The 22,454-nt window shown below is 38.9% G+C and overlaps 2 protein-coding genes across 7 annotated transcripts in view; one reads left to right on the top strand and one right to left on the bottom strand.

Annotated features, from left to right (window-relative positions):
* Positions 1-4,122: 4,122 nt before the first annotated feature.
* On the top strand, positions 4,123-22,359 carry ndrg1a (N-myc downstream regulated 1a). 2 transcript variants are annotated; one of them, XM_077507341.1, is made up of 16 exons: positions 4,123-4,278; positions 11,321-11,395; positions 12,823-12,858; positions 15,837-15,942; positions 16,014-16,134; positions 17,426-17,488; positions 17,611-17,671; positions 18,201-18,287; positions 18,373-18,429; positions 18,494-18,597; positions 18,680-18,736; positions 18,815-18,866; positions 19,530-19,577; positions 19,885-19,920; positions 20,788-20,839; positions 20,934-22,359. In XM_077507341.1, the coding sequence occupies exons 2-16, from the start codon at positions 11,339-11,341 to the stop codon at positions 21,155-21,157; spliced, it is 1,161 nt and encodes a 386-aa protein (XP_077363467.1). In that variant the 5' UTR covers positions 4,123-4,278; positions 11,321-11,338; the 3' UTR covers positions 21,158-22,359. The 2 variants fall into 2 exon arrangements, with proteins under 2 accessions (XP_077363467.1, XP_077363468.1); XM_077507342.1 differs by lacking the exons at positions 4,123-4,278; positions 11,321-11,395; positions 12,823-12,858 and adding an exon at positions 13,963-14,725.
* ccn4a (cellular communication network factor 4a) overlaps positions 19,627-22,454 on the bottom strand; it is a 31,246-nt gene continuing 28,418 nt past the window's right edge. For 3 of the 5 annotated variants that reach the window (XM_077507343.1, XM_077507345.1, XM_077507344.1), the window contains one exon: positions 19,627-19,774. The gene's annotated coding sequence lies outside the window, so the exon portion shown is untranslated. The remainder of the gene's footprint in view (positions 19,775-22,454) is intronic. The other 2 variants (XM_077507346.1, XM_077507347.1) reach the window with 1 other exon arrangement.

A 22,454-nucleotide genomic window follows, 5' to 3' on the forward strand; every position in this document is an offset into this window, starting at 1 on the left:
AGAAGTTCTCGGTGCTGTCCAATATGGATCTCAAGAGGCTCTGTGACATGTGTGATGAGGAATAAGTCTTTCCCATTGAGCGCCCTGGCCCTCATATGGGTGGAAAGTGGCTCCGTGCCTGCCTGCAATTTTTCCACCAGACCCCAATCCATGAGGCTCTCGTCCGCTCCGGAGTCAATGAGAGCTAGTAGGTCTGTGGAAATGGCATTGCAGGAAATCTTGACTTGCGTGAGTTTTCGGTTTTTGCCTTGCTTGTGAGTCGCGGTACCCACCGGAGAGCCTCTCTTGGTGGGACAAGCTACCACCAGATGGCCTTGTTCTCCACAGTAGTAGCATCGCCCCTCTTGACGACGTCGCTGGCGTTCGTGGTGAGACAATCGGGCGCGGTCCAGCTGCATCGGCTCCTCGTCACTCTCGCTGGGCCTTCCCGCGGTGGGCGACTGGGGAAGGGCACCTCGCGGAGGGCCTCTTGCTTCTGGGTGCCGGAAGAATCCGGAGCCGTGTCCCCGTTGATGTCCGCTGGTCTGCAAAAGATCTCGCCGTCGATGATCTGTGCGGATGGCCAACGAGATCAATGAGTCCAAATCGCCAGGTAAGTCCACTGGCAATAAGAGTTCTTGCATGGCTGTGGAAAGCCCCTTTAAAAAGTGGTCAAAAAGGGCTGTGTCATTCCAGCCACTCTTGGCCGCTAGAGTTCGGAATCGGATTGCGTAATCATTCACCGATTCTCGGCCTTGTCTGAGGTTGCTAAGCTCTCGAGTCTTTTCCCGATCCATGTTGGTTGGATCGAACACGAGGCGAAGTGCCCTGCTAAACCCGGCTGCGGTTGAGCAAGTCGGGGAGTGCCGTGCCCATTCCGTGGTGGCCCAGTCTCTGGCTCGTCCAGTCAGATGGGAAATCATGAAGGCCACACGGGAACGGTCGGTGGGAAAAGCCTGTGGCGAAAGTTCAAAATGTAAGTCGCATTCGGTCAGGAATGCCTGACATTGTCCTTGGTCTCCCGAGTATCGCTCCGGGGGAGCCAGTCTCAACCCCGCCCCGGTCAAGGCTGGAGTTGGGATCGGTGGTTCTGCGGTCTCTGGTTTCGTGATGGCCGGCGTGGAGTGTCGCAGGTGGCTCATTAGCTCCTGCACCTGTCCGGCGAGCTCTCCCATCCGGGTGACCATCGCCTGCTGGAGCTCCTCTGTCTGCGACAGGCGGGCGGCCTGTCGTCGAAGTGCAGCCTCCAACTTCTCCGCTGGGTCCATGCTGGCCGAAGTGTACTGACACGATGCGAGGAGGTAGGACTCAGACGCAGAGTGTAAGTTGGCCAACAAGGCTGCAGCTTTAATCCAATGAACCAAAAAACACCTCTCAAGGAGGGAAAAAAGGCAGAACAAAAAGAGCTCCAAACTGGAGAATAAACAAGGGCACTCAAAAACAGGGACAACTAAAGGCGCTCCGCTAGGGAGGAAAACAAGGGGCAAACTAAGGGCGCAAGACAAAGCAAGGCAAGACATCGAACAAGGACTGTGGAACAAGGACTGTGAGGACGCTTCCATGCACTGAGATGTGACACTTCGGCAACGGAGGGGAGAATGCAGGTGGCTTTTATGTCCGGGTTGATTGGGAGCAGGTGGAAACAATCATGGGCGTGGACCGGTGATTACTGTGCAGGAGGAAGGGCAAGTGACCTGAGGTGAGAGGGTGGTTAATGACTTCAAAATAAAACAGGAACCTGACTGTGAAATAAAAGCATGACCCGCCACTCTGGTGGCGGCGTGACAAATACAGAGCTTATTGTTACTTTTTTTTTTTTTAATTCATTTTTATTTTTCTAACAATTCCCAGCGTGTTTGAAGATGTTATATGGTCCATGTGGTAACTATATTATCTACGAATTCTGCCTAGCAACAAGCTGGAAGAATACCTTTGCCAGGCTGTTCTGTTATTTAATTTGGCTGAAAAATTGTATATAAAAGCGAACATTTAGAAAGAAAGTTCTCTCTGTCTCTACCCAGTACCCAGGGTGAAAGTTCACTATTGCTTTTATCAACTATTGAGCAATCTAGTTGCTTGTACTGTCGTTTATTAGTTAGCTAAAATGATGTCAAATGGAAAAAGCACAACGGGTGCGTTCGGGGACACTTGGCTTTCGGAGCCTCATCCACACTCACTGACTTCATCCTTCAAACAAAAGCGTAATCTCGCGGTTAAAAGTCCAAACCGCTGCTGCACTTATCAACTATTAACCTACATTCGGGTTTTTTTTTTTTATATGCAAAGTCCCAAACTGGACTTCCAATTTTACATAAGAAATGCCGTCTTTTTTTCTTTTTTCTTGTTTATTGGCCTCCTCCAATGCGGCCATTGTGTTCCCATTGAGGGCCTCGCGTTACAAGGCAACAGTGCGCCTATTATGCCTCGGTCGGGGCCACACACGCACACAAGACGCACGCACACACGACACAGTGCAACAGTCAGTCGTCGGCAGGTGTGGAAAATTCCACGAGGAGGCGTGAAAGCCAGACGCATGGCGGTGGAATCGCAAGTAGCGGCACACTTTTTTTTTTTTTCCGAAACTCAATCTCGAGTCAAAATGAAAGCGTTTGATGGTGGCCCAGTGGCCACCAATCAGGAGGCCCAAGGACAGGCCTCCTTTGTGCCGCGGTTATCTCCTCGGTGGCCCGAATGCCGGCATTCCTCCTCCTCCTCCTCCTCGCTTCATCTTGTTGTAATCCAAACATCTGGCAACCGCCCAGAGGAAACACCCCAAACGCGTCTCCGTTTGCGCCGGGATGAGAACGACGACCGCTGTTGATTTTGGACACACGAGATCAGGAGCTTACTGAGGTCGAGCTAGCAGGGAGCCGCCGCGTTCTCGTCGCTCGTCCTCTGAAATTTTCAGGGAATTTTCCTTTTTGTTCGGACGAGAATACCGTTGGCACACGGTCAAAAATCGCGTTTCTCAAATGCAGGATGCTGGTGAAAAGCACGTCATCGCCATATCCGTCCAAAAAAAAAACAGGAAAAATGTCCACATTTTGAGAAATTTTGAAATTCACGTATCTCCGTAAACAGCAGAAAAAAAGGGAAAAAAAGAAACACTTGGAGGTACGTACTTTTGAAAAGTATCTCCAAATCTTTCTGAAAAACAACAAAAGAACATGCAATAATTAGAGTTTTTCCAAATCAGATAGAAAAACTGGGGAAAAGGCAAAAATTTAAAGCTATTTCCTTTACAAAAGCAAAAATTAAAAAACAGCCAAAAGATGACAAATTTGGAGATACAGTGCACGCTTCTGTAAATTAAGTACATATCTTTAAATGTTGTGTCTTGGAGATGCTTGAATTTCTTTGGATAGGCCTGAAATCTCCTCACTGATGTCATCAAAGAAAAGCAAGAATCACATTACACACAAAAATATTCGTACATTTGGGCACATTTTATTTTCATTTGACCGTCACAAAAGTGAAGTGCCAATAATCTTAATGATGCACGACAGTGTGGGACTGCCAAGTACTGCAAAAGCAAAAATATATTTTCTTTACATTTCAGGTAAAAAAGATGGAAAAATGTGGAAACATTTGAACAATTTCTGGGAAAGATTGTCACGAAATTACAATTTTTGTGCCCTTAAAATATTTAGCCGAGTAGTAATTATACACATAAACAATAAAAATAAAGTTATGACTATGCAGACCAGACTAAAGTGGAGTCGAGTTCATCAAGGCGAAGCCCAGTCATGCGGGAGCTGTGTTTTACGACCTCCTAAGCGGGTCATGAACGTCACACCATCCACCTTGCCAAAAAATGTTGCTGCTGCGCCGTTTGAGGGCGTCACGTACAGCTGCACTCCACGTGCTTATTTTGGACCGCAAGGACCCAGTCTTGTCCCTGTGCACCCCAGCTGCACCTTTCATAGTTGAAAGATGCACTTTTGATTCGTTTTTTTGTAGTTTGTTTTCATTTTTCTATTGGCGTTCTTCTTGGTGCTGCTGCAAAGCTTGTGGAAAAGTTTCACTCGGTTGCACGATCACTCTCCGCGGCAGATGTTGCCCAATCCGGGAAAGTGGGCCGAGTTTGCAACCCCTCCACCCTCCGCCCCCCTCTTCGTAACTCTCATCTCCTCCCTCCCCAGGCTTTATAAAAATTCCCTCATACATCCGCCTGCACGTTGTAAACAAAACTGCTGCCGTCACTGAACGCAACAACTACAAATCTTTTGAAATCCTTTTTTTTTTTTTTTTGTGGGCTTTTATTTTTTCTCCTCCTTCGGGACATTTTGAAATCTGAAGGTAAGTTGGACTTTTAAACATTTGATTTTTTTTTTTTTTTTTTTTTTTAAATTCACGTGCACGCAAGGATGGCGAGAGGCGTGTGTGCATGCGGATTTGCGGGTCACGACGTGTCTGGACGTGTTTTTTGTGTGTGTGTGTGTGTGTTTTTTTTTTAGGGGTGGGGGTTTGCACAAGAAACGTTTTCTTCGTGCAATCTGCAGAAGAAGAAAAAAGAAAAAAAACCAAAGCGCTTGTTTAAAAGACTAAAGTGTGTTTACTTTACTGTCACGGTACAATTGGAAAAGTGAAACATGGCATTGTGCATGTAAAAAAAAGAAGTATTTTTTTTTCTTTTATTAAAAAGTGTTTATTTATACGGTCGTGTTGGATTACTTTTTTTTTTTTTTTTTTAATACTTGCTTGTATTTTATACATTCATTATTTTTAACATACTCCAGTATTCAGTCACAAGCCTGCTTGGCTCATCTTTTTGGATTTTTTTTCACCCTTAAAATTCATTTTATCCATAAAAGAACTGGAGAGACCATGTGACTGAGTGACAGCACCCGGGTCACATGATTCGATGATGAAGTTGCGTAACGAGACGTTTTATTTTGCATTCTTGGCGATGATGAACAGTTTTGGTTTTTTTTTGGCTTTGTTTACTCGCGTGTCCTCCTTTGGCCCTGGTAACTCATCCTTGCACTGCTGCGTTCAGGGTCCCTCGTCTTTTTGAGGGTAGAGGATCTCATAATTCTATGTTCAGGATCGCACTTTTTTTGTGTGTGTTGACCTGGTAACTCAGCTTTTCGATGCTGCATTCAGGCTCCCTCCAGTTTTGATGTGAAGCTATTCCAAATGATGGCTCTTGAACGCATCCTCGCCCACTTTTATGACCGTACAGCACACAAGACCCCCTCCCCGGTCATTCAGTACAAATGTAGGTCTGCGTCGGCTTAGCTTAGCTTAGTTTAGCTTGCTTGCTTGGCTCTGTTGATATTTGACAAGCGAGGGATTTGACAGATTAAGTGAGTTAGTCAGAAAAAGATTAGGGAAGCAATCATTGTTGCTCCAGATGGACGCAGACCTCGGATTAAAGAGAGTAGTGGTGTTGAGGAGAAACAAAAAGTTGCTAATATTGTTGACACAAACAATAGCAAACATAATCAGCACAAAATTGCTTATGAAATAAGTCGTTAGAATTGTTAATACGACAATTAGCTCAAATCCTTGTTATAACAACGCAAGCTAAAATGAGCTAAAATATACTGTACATGTAGCTAACATCTACACAAGTGCCAAAAATTGTCTGCAAAAAAATCGTACTTACATTGTCCATACAAGTTGTCAACCGGACAAGTAGCGAAAATAGTCTAGAATTGTTTATATACAAAGTAGCAAACATCAGCAAAACCAGTTGCTAACATCCCGGATATAGGTGGCTAACGTCTACATAACAACACCTAAAATTGATAACATTGTCTAGTTGCGCTAGTTATAAAAGTACCAAAAGTCGTGACAAGTTGCCATCGTCGTTAGCTAACAAGTTGTGTAAGGAACACAAGTCTCCAACGTCGTCAGCTGACATTGCAAACACAAGTCGTTAACGTTTGCTAATATAGCAATTGCTAACATCTTCAGATAGTATCGTATATAACAAGTCTCTAAAATTGTGAAAACAAGCTAACACGAACATCGTCAGCTTTCGTTGTAAACATAATCCATTAACATTGTATGCAGTATAAAAACAACTTGCTAACATCATCAGCTAACGTTGTGAATGCAACACGTCGCTAGCATCATCAGCTAACACCGACTAAGCAACAGGTTGCTAACATCGTCAGCTTACGTAAATGCAACAAGTCGCTAAAATCATCAGCTAACGCCGCCTAAGCAAGAAGTTGCTAACATCGCCCGCTAACATCGTGCGTACAGAAAGTTGCAAACGTGGTTTATCATCCTTTTTAATGCTAATTTCAACTGCCCATCATTATTTATTTCAGCACGAGGCAGGAGATTTTCAGGACCATCCTGACCTCCATCCCCCTTCTCTCTGTCCCCCGCCTCCATTTCCTCTCCCAATTGCATAACAAGCCTGACCTGTGCCAGCACTTCTTTCGCCAAAAAAACCAAAACAAAACAAAAACAAAAAAAGAGAAGAGAGCAGTCAGGACATGCAGAGCGAGACCGGTTTGACGTGAGCTGGTTGCTACAGACACGGAAACTGCAGCAACCAGCACTGCAAACTGCCGACCCCTTTCCTTCGCCCCCTTAACACCACCCTCCTAGTAACATAAGAAGACCCTTGTGAGGAGGGTAAAAGAAGCTGTCAAAATTCACACAAGCTTGTTAAATTTGAGCGAGAAGCACACGCAGGAAGTTTTGCGCCGCGAAGATCATATAGTCTGTTTGCCATATTAGCATTTTCAACATGTGAAACACCCGTTTTACACCACCGTTCTAGTAACATAAGACGACCCCTGTAAGAACGTAAGATGTCAAAGTTCACACTTGTGCGTTTGGCATGACGGTTACGCGGCGCAGGAACGTAGGAAGTTTTGAACCGCGATGCGAAAAGTGAATTTCCTGCATGTGAGCATTTTAGCATGTGAGCAGCCCTAAAACATACAGCGGTAGCAAAAGAACAATATTTAAATTTGCAGGTTTGATATGAGGGCACATTTGATAGTCATGGGACAACAACAACACTGGAAGTTGTGAGGATAAAAGCAAGTTTCCTCCATGTTAACATTTTCAATAATTAATCTATTGCGTATACTATAAGTAGCTAATATTGTTTCTATAACAAATAGCTTACATTCCTGTTACAAGTAGCTAACACCAACACAATTAATAATTAACAATCTATTGCGTATAAGTAGCTAACATCGTTTATACAGCAAATAGCTTACATTCCTGACACAAGTAACTAATGTCAACACAATTAGCTAGCATTGATACAAGTGGCTATATTCTCTACAAATCTCAAAAATTGTCTACGCAAGTAGCAAACATTGTCCATATAAGTCATCAACATGTCAAGTAGCGAGCATTGTTTATGGAACAATTTATTGCCAACATCCTATCGACGTAATGGAGCTATCATCGTCATCAACATGACAAGTCGCTAACATCCCAATACAACAAGTAGCTAACACAAAAATGAGTTAATTTTGCTAACGGTCTAGACAAGCAACAGCTATAAAATTACCACAATATTGTCCACACATCGCGGAAAGACATCAAGTAGATGACATTGTACTTGTATACAGCACATGTAGCTACGTTGCTAACACTCGATAAAACAAGTTGCTCACATTCCAGATACAAGTCGCTAACATCCCAATACAACAAGTAGCTAACACAAAAATGAGTTAACTTTGCTAACGGTCTAGACAAGCAACATCTATAAAATTACCACAAAATTGCCCACACATCCCGTTTAGACATCAAGTAACTAACATTGTACTTGTATGCAGAATATGTACGGTAGCTAAGTTGCTAACACTCGATAAAACAAGTCGTTAACATTACTAAAAAATTCCATACAAGTAGCCAAAATCTATTACAATCTATATAAATTTGTCGATATAGCAATTTTCTAATGTTGTACAGACATCAAGTAGCTAATCACCATCTAAAAAAAAACAAGTTGCTGACGTCATGTTAATATTTTAACTAGGGGTGTCAGGCGATTAAAATGTTCAATCGTAATTAATCACATGACTTCAATAGTTAACTCACGATTAATCGCAAATGTTATATTTGTTCTAAATATACAATAAAAATACATTTTCTGATTTCATACTCTTGTAAACATAAAAGTGAGGAAAAAGGTGAAACTAATAGAAATACGGCAGCATCTTTTAGTCATTCACAGCGAAATTTCATAATTATTCATAAAAATTGAATAAATGTGTGATATTGATTTGTGTTGAGGTCAATTTTCTGCCACTAGATGGCATAATTGTATTTGTAAGACGTTTGGTGACAGCTCAGTGCATTTTTCTTTTCATATTAAGAGCGATCTAATCTTTAACACGAAGTCACTTGTGAAATTGTGCACATTTTGAAAAATTGTAAAATACAACTTGACCCCAGTCTCCACAAATATATGCATTATTATCACATTTAATACTCAAACATTTTGACAAGGATATGTGGACCGGAATTCCCCCATTACAGGCTTTCCAAGTCGGGGACGGTTATTAATTGCGCGTTAAAAAAAATGAGTGGCATTAAAGGAACTTTACATTAACTCAAAATTGACGCACTAATTTTAACACGTGTTTCCCCGCCTTCTTATCTTCTTGTCCTCTCATTTTTTTTGTCTTTTTCTTGTCTTCTGGTTTTTGTAATCTTTTTTCTCATTTTCTTCCCTTTGCCTTTTTTTCTTCTTCTGGCCCCCTTTCTTTTTGTCCTCATTTTCCTTTTTTGTTTTTTCTTGTCTTCTGGTTTTTGTAATCTTTTTTTCTTCCCTTTGTCTTTTTTCTTTTGGTTCATGTCTTCTCCTTGTCTTATTTTTTTTCTTCTTGTCTTCTCCTTCTCCTCCAACAAAGGTTCTGCAGTGCGGACCACCAAAAAAAAAAAAAAAAAAAAAAAAATGGGCGTGTTGTTTGATACTCCTCGTTGCCATTCATTGTGCGATCCGGATCGGTCCGGTCTCCCGGCCCTGAAACTCGTGTGTGTGTTCGTGCTCGTGTTTGAGTGTGTGGAAGTATTTCACACTTCCTGTGCAAGACGTCTCGCTGTGTCAGCTTGACAAGTCATTAACTGTGGACACACAAACACACAAGTAGCACATTAATGTGCTAATGTGGCATTTACGTACAAAGTTGTCCACATCAGTAGTTGTAGTTCTCGACTGTTTTCCAATTATGGACAACTTGCGACCCACTTTTATAGACGTTATGAGCAATAAAAGTACTTTTTAAAGCCTTTGGAAACACACTATGTATATTTTTTTTAAATAACTACTAAACATTACAAGTGCCTCTCAAAAAAAGTATTAATGAACTGAGGATGAACTAATAAGTGTCGTCGTTTTCGTCATATTTCAACGTTTTCAGAAACCAAATTCAACAAAGTCCAATTGCCTCCAATTATCATCGCCAGACATAAAACAAAACAAAACACATTGTTAGAAGGCACATTGGAATTTTTGTAGCTATATAATGACAGTCAACAAAAATGCCAGACTATTATCTTATTATGGTAACATAAAAAAAAAAGCAACAACAACAACAAAAAACTAGCATATAGCGTTACCCTGCTAAAACAATTTTAGAAACGGGTTTAAAGTAAGCCACAAAATATTCGGAAGCCATGTCCACTATTCGATTTTTTTAAATTTATTATTTTTATTTTTTATTTTTTATGTTGCTGGCACAAATGAAAAATGGTCTGTAATCTGGAAAAAAATCTGCATAAAGTGTAACCTGTTTTACCAAAAGACCCAGTTTTAGAAACAATTCCGTGTGCACAAGTAAATGACCTTGATTTGTTTGATTTTATTTTTTTGCATTCCGTACTGCATTTCAATGGCAAACATGACCTTGACCCTGAATTTGAAAAATTTTGGAACATGGATCAAATGAAATTTGCAAAACAAATTTACACTATTTGTTTGTTTTTTTTGTTCCCTGTTGTTGCTACTCTTAATACTTTTTTGTTCATTTGGTCGCAATGTTATTAAATTTAATTGACGTTCAACATTCATTTGACTTTTGTACTCGAGTACATTTCAAACTAGACAAAGTGAAATTTCTGCAGAAATTCCGTGGGAATGCTGAACGCTGAATGCTCATAAAATATTTCTCAAGCGAGATTTGAACCAACGCTCTTGCATTGTCTCCGTAACGGCGGGCAACTATTTAACATGTGAGCCAACTTGGCTTGTTGAAATTCATGACTAATGGCCGATTTAAATGTACAAGTGTTATCTGAAAGTACCCTCCATTCATTTATACGGAAAATTTAATAATGCTATCCAATGGTAAAATGCCACAAAAAAAATATTCACGCAATAGCGCCACCTAGGCATGCAGTACCCGCCATTCGTTTAGATGGAAAAGTGGAACTAAGATAGTTGGTATACATGTAATCACTTAGCATAATTGCCATGGATACATTTGCAATGTATAGTCGGAGGTGGGATTCGCACCCGTGACCTGCTGGTTACTGGGCAATGCATTTTACCAAGTGCGCCACTAAACAGTATCGCAGTGCTGGTAATGATGATCAGTTGTATGTATGAAAGTGGGCGTGGAAAAGTGGGACTTCGAAAAAGTTGCATGTCAGTCCCTTTGACAATGAATGGGGAAAAAAGTTATTTAACAATAAATTGTGCAAATACTCTAAGTACTGTGAAATCAAACGATATCGTCCCAAGATGACGTGAATTTGTGAAGCAAGTTGAAATTTAAATGGTGTAAATCGCAAGTATTATGTCGGAGTTATTACACGGCAAAGAAGTGTGGAGAATAAAAAGCCGAATAATATCTGCGTTCAGCATTCCCACAATTTTGTACTTGTTAACTTTTAGCAAGTAAAGGAGTCAACTCATACCAATTTAGTTGTTTTTTTTGTTTTTTTTTAAAGGCAAGTATCTGTACTTCGACTACATACAACGCTTGCCTTACTGTATGTTAAAATGAGGTGCAGTAAAGCAGATGTCAAAGAAGCATGTGGGCACGGCAGGCCTGACGGGACACGTTGACTGATAGTCAAAAGAAAAGAAAAATGACCCACAATGCTTTGCGGCGCATTTTCTCATCAGGCAATGTTGGGCGGCGGCGTTAAGTTTCATTTCACGTGCGTACAAAAGAAAAAGAAGGCGGCGGCGGCGGCACGCAGAGAGCAAAAAAAAAAAAAAAAGTCAGCCGTTTTCTTTCTTCTGGTGCCAAAGAGTCTCGTTTTTCCTGCACTGCCAAAGGCTTGCGAACGCAGCAGACGCACCTGAAGAACCAGTTGGCGGCTGAGAAACTGGTTGCGGTCGTGGAAGTCGCGTTTGGATTCCAATTTAATGAAGCAAACGGAAATTGTTTGTGTGCTCCAACAGGCCGCGCAGCGCGTTGACATGGACGACATCCAAGTTGTTGAATCCAAACCTCTGCTGGTCGACAGGGAACTGCCCGTACGTATTGTCACGTTATCATCATTAACTCATTCACTCCCAAAGATGTGGTTATACATTTTTTAGGTTTTTGTTTGCTAGAGTTTTTGTATGAAGTCTTTGATGCAGTTTCTGACCTGAAATGGAAGCTTAAAGCGATGGTAGTTATTGCAAAAAAAAAATAAAAAATAAATTAAATATTAAAGAGATGGTAGTTATTGCAAAAAAAAAAATATTTTTTTGTAATAACTACTATCGCTTTAAGCGACCACTTCAGGTCAGAAACTGCATCAAAGCCTTCATACAAAAACTCTAGCAAACAAAAACCTAAAAAACGTATAAATACGTCTTTGGGAGTGAATGAGTTAAGATGATAGAGATGGATTGATTTTGAGGATTATTTTAGCCTCGTTCATATGCAGGATGAATGAAAATTGACAAAACCGCTGAAATATATAATATGTAGGAAAAATGTAAACGTAAATTATAGCTAAAAATTAAAAATAGCGCAAAAATAGGATCTAAACATACTCGGATATATATGACATGATATAGGAAAACTTAAACAATATATTTAAAGTAATATATAATAAAGTATAGTAAAAATGACACAGACCCCCATTTAACTTTTAAGTCGACGTTTCATTAGGACAGTTCTGAAAATATTTTATTAAGGTTGAAAAGTTCCTTAGTGATATTTAATACAATTTATAGGACTCATTTTAAACGTTGCTTTAAAAATATATAATCGGAAAATACGTCAAATAAAACTTTTTTTGCATTTTAAAATGTATATACAGTAAATCTAAAAATGAGAAAAATCTAAACTCAAAAATTTAAAAAAACGATGCAAGAAAATATAAATTCAAGCTCATCAAAATGTAATTGCCATCGCAAAAATTTGAATGAAAAAACAAACATTTGCACAAAAAAAACCCCCTAAACATCAAATACAGAGTAATAATGATATTTAAAAAGTACTGTACAATATATATTTTTTGAAAAATATAATAATTTAAAAATGCATACGATTAAGAGAAAAAAAAATCTTAACAGGGAATTTTAAATTGTAGGGAAGAATATATAAACTGTATATTGAACAATTTAAAATAGTTAAATATAAACTAAGACAAACTTTAATAGAGTAGAAATATTTGAAAAAGTGCACATTTTAAAATGTATATAAATCTAAAAATGAGAAAAATCTAAACATAAGAAAAAGAATGCAGGAAAATATACATTCACGCTAGCATCCAAATCAAATATGGTGCAATAATGATGTGAAAATATTGAACAAGATTTGCTAACAACATAAACAAAATGAAAAGTAAACTAATGCTAATGCTAATGTCTCATAGCATTGTAAGAAAATGTTGAGGGGATATTAGATGATCCGTAATCATGTTGTTGGGATGTATGATGTTATTTTTCTTGGTTGTGTGTTGCAGGGCCTGAGGGAGGCGGTACAACAACTCGCTATCAAGGTACACTAGCACACGGGCTGGACATTTATTAGCTCGCTATCAAGCTACGCTAGCACTTATTAGCCAGCCCACGAGTAAATCTTATCTGAGCCAGTGACCTTTGTCACATGACCCAGTTTGCGTCACCCCCAGCGAGCGCCATCGAGCGGCAGAATGAGCATACGCAACATTAATTGTCTCCGTCTCATCTTCTCGTTAGCCGGGAAATACAATCTTGGCTCGGCTAATTAGGTCTGCCTGCTCCTGCACGTCCACTGTTTTCCTGCGCCAACAATTGATTTCTCCAAATGTGTTATTTTGTTGCGTAATCTAAAAATCTCAATCTCATTTTTCTGCAAACAATCGGTTCCATTGTGTGTTGTTTAAAACTCAAACATGTTTTCCTTCTGCATGGTAAGTTGCCCGACACACCAGAAGCACAGACTTGTTTTTTTTTAGCGCCCGAGGCGGATCGATTTCATTACTGTGCCGATTACAGACAACACAACAACTTGTTTGTGTCACGCACATACACGCTCGGCAGGATTACAACGCGGGCGGCCGACGTGCTCGTGTGCTCGCGCCGTGTGGGCGGGGTCGCAGATGACGTCTGACATGTTTACGTCCGCTAAACGGGTCATCCTCGTCCCACTGTCTAGGAGGGGGAGGGTGTCAAAACAAAAACAAAAAAATCAACAAGAATATATATATATATATATATATATATATATATATATATATATATATATATATATATATATATTTTTTTTACATTATATATTTAATTTTTAAATCCATTAATTGGCACTCTCATCATATGTTCTGAAAGGGGATCACGTAAAAATAAATGAATAAATAAATAAATAGATAAATAAATACGCGGGGATTACGTAAAAATAAGTCCAAGTAACAGGGAATACTGTCAAAAAAAATGTTAATAAGCAGTAATAAGATTTAACTCATTCACTGCCATTGACGGAAAAAGACGTCAAATGATGCATATTTTTTTTCTGGTCTGGCAATGAATGTGTTAAATAACTAAAAAAATAAATAAATCAAAGTGGCCCTTGTAGCTTTCTATTTTCTGTATGTGGCCCTCAGAGGAAAAAGTTTGGACACCCCTGCTGTACATTATATCAACAATTTATAATTGCTTCATTGATTTTTACCATGTTTAACTCTTTCACTGCCATTGACGGAAAAAGACGTCAAAAGATGCATTTTTTTTTTTTCTGGTCTGGCAATGAATGTGTTAAATACATTTGAAAAAAAAAAAAAAAAACATGCAAATATGTGGTTGTTACCACGAATAATAGGTGTGGTTCAAGAACAGAGCCCTGTGGTACCCCTCCAATCACTTTTTAATGTATCTTTCAGTGTAATATTTTACATTTTTTATAACAAATTCCTAATGCATTTATAAATAATATACGTTTACGTTTCTGACCCGATTTTTAACGGCTGCAATTTGAGTGCAACTTTTTCTATATTTGACTTAAGAGCATTCCTAAAAACATGTTAGACGGGTGGAATATTTTTAGAAATCTCCCAGCCGCACAAACGTGCAGCAGCTTTTATTTTGCCGGCCATTTTTGCGAAGAGTCGCCCGAGTGCATGAGTGAATAGCGGCGAACCCGTCGCCCGGTTCCGACAATCCAATTTAGGGATCGCTCCCATCTGGAATGAGCTTGTTTTGACCGGGTCGCAAGGCACCACGGGAGCTCAGCGGGGCTTACGGCTTAGCGCCATAAAAAGCCTCCAGCTGACCCAGACATCCCTCGTTGGCGCTTCGGACCTTCGGCGTTCAATCCCAGTCTCGAGGTTTCCCGCAAAAATGGTTCTGGACGATTCCGACGTGGAGATGATCGTGACCGACGTTGAAGTTGCCGTGAGTCCACGCGGAGGAATTTGGCTCGATTTTATTTCTCAGATGGAATGTTGGGGCGGTTTGTTGACAGTTGTGGCAGAAATGTGGAGCGGTTACGAGAAACCGGTTTGGAAAATGAGGAAGTTTTATATGACAACGGCTGATGAATAATTATTCTTGCTTATTTATTTGTTACATGCATCTGCTATTGTTATTGTAGAAGAAGTATGTCCACTTTTGTCCAATTTCTTTTAATTCACAAAATTAGGATTTTCATCTGATTTTGCTCAACATTTTTTTTTATTAGGCTTGTAATTACAATTATGTAATGTCATGTTTGAATTCTTATACTTTTATAAAAATGAAGAAAAATAAAAATGTGGATTTTCATTAAAAAAAATCTGCATTAAAAATTAAATGTCAAGTTTTGTTTTTTTAATTAAATTTGATTTATTTTATTCATTTTTATTGTGTGTTAACGAATATTTCTAGTGGATTGATTTGTGTTGTGCTTTTATTTTTCATTAAACATTTTTAAATAGAAATAGAAAAATGTAATGTCACGTTTGAATTCTTATTTATAATTTCTATAAAGGAAGGAAAACTAAATTTGGATTTTCATAAAAAAAATCTGTATAAAAAATGATGTCATTAAGATTTCATATATATATATTTCTATTGGATTGATTGGTTTCCTTTAAGTAACATAAATATTAAAATAATTTTAAATGGAAAACTATGAAATTATGCTAAAAATATATAATAGTAAATTTTCAAAATGTACCCACTAACGAGTGTATGTGTTTTTATTTTTTATTAAACATTTTTTAATATGAATAGAAATAAAAATGTAAAATAATTTCACACGTTTTATAAAGTATAAAGTTTATAAAGTATTCATTTATTTTATTTTATTTGAACTATTTCTCCAGTTTTATTCAATTATATATTTTTTGAACGCTTATTCAGAACAGTTGTCATATCATCACTTGATGTCTTTTTATTTATTTTTTTAAACACACCCTTAAAATTGCATATTGGGTTATTTTTAGTGCATGTCGGGTTATTTTGAACTCAGCAGTTTGATTCGTGTATAATGACTAAAAGTAGTGCTTTGGCGTCGTTTTGGCAGGAGCACGATGTGGAGACCCCGTACGGACGACTCCACTGCACCATGCGGGGGGTCCCCAAAGGCGAGCGGCCCGTCATCCTCACCTTCCACGACATCGGGCTCAACCGTAAGGCACACCTGAACGCCGACTCACCTTCCTCATCTTCCTCGTCCTCATTTTTGACGCGTTGTGAGCAGACAAGACGTGCTGGGACTCGCTGTTCCAACACGAGGACATGGCGGAGATCCTGCACCACTTTGCCGTGTGTCACGTGGACGCGCTCGGACAGCACGAAGGCGCAAACACCTTCTCCACTGGGTGAGCAAAACAAACACACACATGGCGGTGACCTTTCACATGGCTGCTCGATCAGGGCAAGATGTGCTGAAGGTGACTTCATTTGCTGAGTTCTGCTTTGGACAAGTGGAAGCGCGATCTCTTACAAATCGAATCATTATTTTCATTGGATTTTTTTAAAAGCAATTACATTTTTTCAGTGATATTTATATCATATATATATATTTTTTTTAAATATCTATTTTTTAATTACTGAAGTTGATATAAAATATATGATTTTTTTTATTGTATCATATTTTCAAATATTCAAATATTTGAATTTTTATTATAAAATTAAAATGTTACTATTTGCAACATTTCTATTCTATGCCTTAATTTTTTTTTAAAACATTGTATTGGTTTTTTTTTTTGCATAAAATACACTTTATTTCATTATGTTTTTAATTCACTTAATTTGAGTTTGTAAAAAATGTAGTTTGTGAAAACTAATGTTAAAAATCAGGACAATAAATCAAACTTAAACAACAACAAATTGTACATGTAAATGATTATAAAACATGGTTTGGTCACTTGTTGCTAGGCAGAATTTATCAAACATTTGTATTTTTTTGCATTTTATTTGTATATCACATTTTATTGCCTTTTTTTCAAATATATATAATTTTTAAAATATCTATTTTTTAATTACTGAAGTTGATATAAAAGAATGATTTTTTATATTATTGTATCATGTTTTCAAATATTCATATTATAAGTCTAATTGTTAGTATAAAATTGAAATGTTACTATTTGCAACAGTTCTATTCTATGCCTTGATTATTATTATTTTTTTACATTGTAGTGTTTTTTGTTTGTTTGTTTTTTTGCATGAAAGATGCATTTTATTTCATCATATTTTTAATTCCCTTAATTTGTGTTTGTAAAAAATGTAGTTTGTCAAAACTAATGTTAAAAATCAGGTCAATAAACCAAAGTTAAAAACCAACAACAACAAATTGTACATGTAAATGATGATAAAACATTGCTTGGTCACTTGTTACTAGGCAAAATTGATAGAGCATTTGTATTTTATGCCTTAAATTCATTGTTTTTACGTGCTATTATCATTATTAAAGCTGCAGATAAATTGTATTTTAATATATTGTGTTTTTTATATATTTTTTTTAAATTTTTCATAAATTTAAAATGACGTGTTAAAATTTGACACGTTTATTAAATTAGATTATTTTTTTTTCATTGTATAATTTAGTCGTCATTTTTTCTACTTTTTTTTTTTTTTTTTTTTTAATGCAACACTATTTCCCTCCCCAAGCTACGAGTATCCGTCCATGGACGAGCTTTCCGAGACGCTCCCGCTGGTGCTGAAGCATTTTGGGTACGTTGAAACATTCGTTCATTAAACGGCCGACGCGTCACATCGGGTCGAGTCGGGGGCTCCGGGGGGGCGCCAGATTGTTCTTGTGACTTGTTCTAACAGCTTGTGTGTGTATGTTGCAGGCTGAAGTCTGTTATTGGATTAGGGATGGGAGCCGGAGCTTTCATGCTGACCAAATTCGCTGTAAGCCACACACACTGTACGCTTAATCATTTACTACTTTAAAAAAAAAAAAAAAAAAAAAAAAAAAAAAAAAAAAAAAGGTTAATCATCGTTTTTGCTGATTTTGGCAACAGACCTCCAGAACGTCTCTGGAATGTTCCAACGTTTAACACGCATTAATTAAAAAAACCCAAACATGTTAAAGCAAAACCAACGTGTACGTTTTTGTAAAATCACAAATTTGTGAACGCTAATGCTAAATAACTTAATAAATCATACAAGTAAAAACAACAACAAATTAAAAAAACATGGTTGGGATTATTTGCCACTTGTTGCCAGGCAGAATTTATATTCTAGGCTCTATTCGCTCAACTGCTGGGGCAGTTGTAACACTCTCCCCCCCCTCCCCCAACACAAAAATCTTTACTGCCGTACAGAATTTGTGGCCAATCATTTGAGAAACATTTTCAGAAACGTAACGACACATATGATACAATTGCGCCAAACTGTCAATCTGAGCGAATGTAATCCAACGTAATGTTTGTGTTAGCTTGATTACCCGAAAATGGTGGAAGGTCTGGTGCTCATCAACATCAACCCGTGCGCCGAGGGCTGGATGGACTGGGCTGCGCACAAGGTCAGAAAAAGCACATTTAAATACAAAAAAATCGGAATATTCAATGATGGATGTGGCTAATAAAAGACTCACCATTTGACTTTAGATCAGCGGCTGGACCCACGCCTTGCCCGACCTGGTCATCAGTCATCTCTTCGGAAAGGTTAGCAGCATGCTAGTCAGTGCTAGCGCATGCTAACGATGCTAACTGCTAATCCCGCCCACAGGAAGAGATCCACCACAACCAGGACATGGTGGCCACGTACCGCCACCATGTGATGAAGGACATGAACCAGTTCAACCTGCAGCTCTTCATCAAGGCCTACGAGAGGTGAAAGGTCACGGTGCCTTTGTAGGCGGCTGGGAATTTACAGTCTTTGATTTTGCTTATGTATGTTTTTGTTTTTTTGTAGTCGGAGGGACCTGGAGATCGAGAGGCCGATCCCGGGAAGCAACGTCCGAACCCTCAAGTCAGTCGACGCCGGTCGCGTTGTGTCGATTGTTTTTATCTCTGCGCCCCCTACTCACGTATGACCTTTGAACTCCAGGTGTCATTGCCTTCTGGTGGTCGGGGACAGTTCGCCTGCTGTGGATGCCGTGGTGAGGAATGCGCTTCATAGTCAATTGTTTCATTTTGTAAACTGCGACAAGTTGTGTAACTGTGAATTACTTAAATATTAAATCCAATTAAATCAACATTAATATTGCTCGGAAATTGTGTGCTTCAAAAAGTTGAAACACAAAATATGTTTTAAAATGTTGAAATTGAAGATATAATACACATTTTTGAGTCAGTTGCTGAACAGAAATGTCTTACACAAGCAAGCCGACGAGTTTTCTTCACCTGAAGGCTTGCGTCCATTTCCCTGCCACTCTTATGAGGCGCGCCACCTAGTGGCCTTCCAAGTAATTGCTCAATAAGTTATGAACAAAGGAGCCGTTATAGTGGCTGTATATTAAATACAAATGGCACGATACTTGCGCAGGCGTATGGATAATCTGAAAGTATCACGATGTATCATGATTTTCGATATATCGTCACACTCCTAATCGAACTAATTTAATTTAAGAATCTATCCCCAATTTGAAACCCTAATTTAAAAACTCTTTTGCCTTAAACTTGAATTTGAAACGCTACCACAGGCTTGAAACGGCAATTTCCGAACCCTTCGACCTCTTTTGAAACCCCAAACCTGCCTTAAAACCCTCGTTTGACCCCTGACCCTGTCTTGAAACCCTAATTATGCTGTGTTGTCGGCGCAGGTGGAGTGCAACACCAAACTGGACCCCACAAAAGCGACCCTGCTCAAGGTGCGAGCCTTCTAACTTTGCTCATGGCTCGTGTGTGTGTGTGTGTGCGCGCGCGTGTTCACCTGGTGACACATTAACCGGCGGCTGTGCTCAATCTGCCGCGTCTGACCTACTTGCGGCGACCTCTGGCTCGTCCGACAGGCCGCCGGGGCAAAACGTTGCGTGGGCGGCCAAAGCTGATGAGGCGTTAAATGGCACTGTGGAGAAAACAACGACACCTCTTGAATGACCTTTGCTTTGTTTTGCTTTGCTTTGTTTTTCCCCTGATTCTTTGATTATAATCATCTAATATTTCATTTCCATTCAGATGGCCGACTGTGGAGGCATGCCCCAGATTGACCAGGTATGTATGACATCATTCATTCATTCATAGATATTAGATACATTTATATGGAGGACCAAAATATGCCAAAATTCAAAATAAGTAAATGATGGAATAAATAAATATAATTCGAAAATTATATTAAAAAAAATATATAAATGGAAATAAAGAGCAATATATATATATATACACAGTATTTAATTTTTGATTTATATATTTTTTAGATAGATTTATATGGAGGACCAAAACTACCAAAATTCAAAATAAATACATGACTAAAAGTGAAAATAAAAATGGATATTAAAAAAATATAAATCGAAAATTATATTTAAATATATATAAATGGAAATAAAAAGAGCAAAAAAATATATGTATAAATAAATAAATTTGTATTTAAATTTAGAATCACATTTTTTATTTCAGTTTTCATGTTCACTTTGAGCCATTTATTTATTTATTTAGTCATTTATTTTTAATTTTGGCAGTTTTGATCCTCCATTGATTAAGAAATCGGCAATTACATGAAATAAATACAGTACAAATGTATGTGTAAATGCTATGGCGCCTCCTGTAAAGCGATGTGTGGTACTGCATTTCAACGTTGTTACATGAATATTTTTTGTGCGATGCTGGCATGCAAAAGTAATAAATAATCATGTAGTGATAATTATGACATTAGCTTGTATGTAAATGCGGTCATGGTAAAATTGTGTGTTTATAACAATGGCGAACTGTACAAGTCGCTAACGTGCAACAGCTAGCATGGCTCGTGCTAAACTCGTATACAAATCTGAAATGAATATGATTTATACAATAATTTTCAGATGTATATGTAAGTGTTCTATTAAATTACGCGAATAATTATTGTATTTTTGTCGTCTTTTGTAGCCCGGCAAGCTGACAGAGGCGTTCAAGTACTTCATTCAGGGAATGGGATACAGTAAGTCCACGTTGCTCCTTTTGTAACACACCACTGCCCCCTTGCGGCCAACATGGGGTTCAGCGCTCGTTTGCTTTTTCCTGTTTGTGCGCAGTGCCGTCGGCCAGCATGACCCGCCTGGTGCGCTCGCGCACGGCTTCGGGTTCCAGCGTGACGTCGTTCGAGGGCTCGCGCTCGCGCTCGCACACCAACGAGGGCCCGCGCTCGCGCTCCCACACGGCCGAGCAGCAGCGGGGGGGGGGCCACGTCCCCCCCGCGCCCGACACCGCCCCCGCCGTGGACCAGGCCGTGCTCAAGGCCCCCGAAGTGTCCTGTTAAATCCGACAAAAAAAAAAAAAAAAAGAAAAAAAAAAACCCCATCTCGTTTAACTCCCTTTTTGTTTGCTGCACCACTGTCAACATTTTTTTTTCTTTTTAAATCTGAATTAGGAGGGTTGGACATGTGATGTAATGTGTAGAGGCATCGCTAGGGGGCGACAGAGCGCGGAGGAAGTTTGTTGTGCGTCATGATTTGTCTCTTCTTGTTTTGTTTTGTACCAAACGGACAACTTTTTCCACATATATTCGACTTTTACATGTTTTGTGACACTTTCCCCATATTCAACATTTCTGGGGGCATAAAGTAGGATTTAAAATCTCCATTGCCAAGCAAAATATGCTTGTAAACTATCTTTCCACCCACAGCGCCATCTGTTGGGCCTCACGTGGCAGTGCAAGCCATGACCCAGATGCAAAATCTCCGCTGCACGGTAAAATTGAGCCACGCTTTAAAAAGAAAAAAAGAAAAGAAAAAGAAAACAAAAACGAATCATAAGCCACCCCCACCACCACAGCGCCATCTTCTGGGCCGAAAGGGGCACTGCCCCTCCCTCCGCACTCGTTGCCCTTGTGGACCACACAATGCCGAAGGCAACTTTTTGTTGTTGTTGTTGTTGAAGCAGTGCTATTGAGTCTGGAGATTATGTAGTACGTAGGACCGCCACTAGGGGGTGACAGATCGCAAACGAAACTCGTCCGTCAAGATTTGTCTCGTTTTTATTTTCACCATACAGACAGCTTTCCTTTTTTTTTTTTGCAATTCTTTAACTTTCTTTTCGCTCGTGAAACATTTATAAGAAGTAAAAAAACAACATTAAGGGACATACTTATTATGTGTTTTTAAAATCAAAACCACTAAATCGAAAAGCTTTATTAACAATGCCGGCAGGCAAAACGATTAACTGTTTTTATAACGATTTTTTTTATTGTACAATCAAGCAGAGTGGAACAAAGTGGTGCCACGCAGTTGTTCACTGTGTGTAATGCATAAAAGTTTCGATTATTGTTATTAACGGTTTTGTTAATAATAATGATGTAGCGCTTAGCTGACGCTCTCTCCTGTCTCGGACTACGTTGGCAAACGTTTGCTTTTGTAGGAGCTTCTTGACGGCTTTGTAAAGATGCTGGCATTCGAGCGGCATAACAGTTTGTATTTATTAAAAAAAAAATGACATAAAAAAAAAATGACAACTTGTAACTCATCTGCTCTCAGCGTGTCATTTTTTCAAGAATGTTTTGAGGGATTAAAAAAACATATTTCGATTGTGTATGTTTAATTACATCTGATCTGCAGCGT

This window comes from Festucalex cinctus, chromosome 19 (assembly GCF_051991245.1).
Source record: "Festucalex cinctus isolate MCC-2025b chromosome 19, RoL_Fcin_1.0, whole genome shotgun sequence".
Taxonomy (NCBI): Eukaryota; Metazoa; Chordata; class Actinopteri; order Syngnathiformes; family Syngnathidae; genus Festucalex; species Festucalex cinctus.

What these genes read in the sequence shown, in the direction of transcription:
- ndrg1a (XM_077507341.1), top strand. Translation starts at nt 11,339, where the DNA reads ATGGACGACATCCAAGTTGTTGAATCCAAACCTCTGCTGGTCGACAGG. An exon ending in CCACGACATCGGGCTCAACC is followed by an intron (nt 15,943 to 16,013) that starts GTAAGGCACACC and finishes CGTTGTGAGCAG; the next exon opens with ACAAGACGTGCTGGGACTCG. An exon ending in CATTCAGGGAATGGGATACA is followed by an intron (nt 20,840 to 20,933) that starts GTAAGTCCACGT and finishes GTTTGTGCGCAG; the next exon opens with TGCCGTCGGCCAGCATGACC.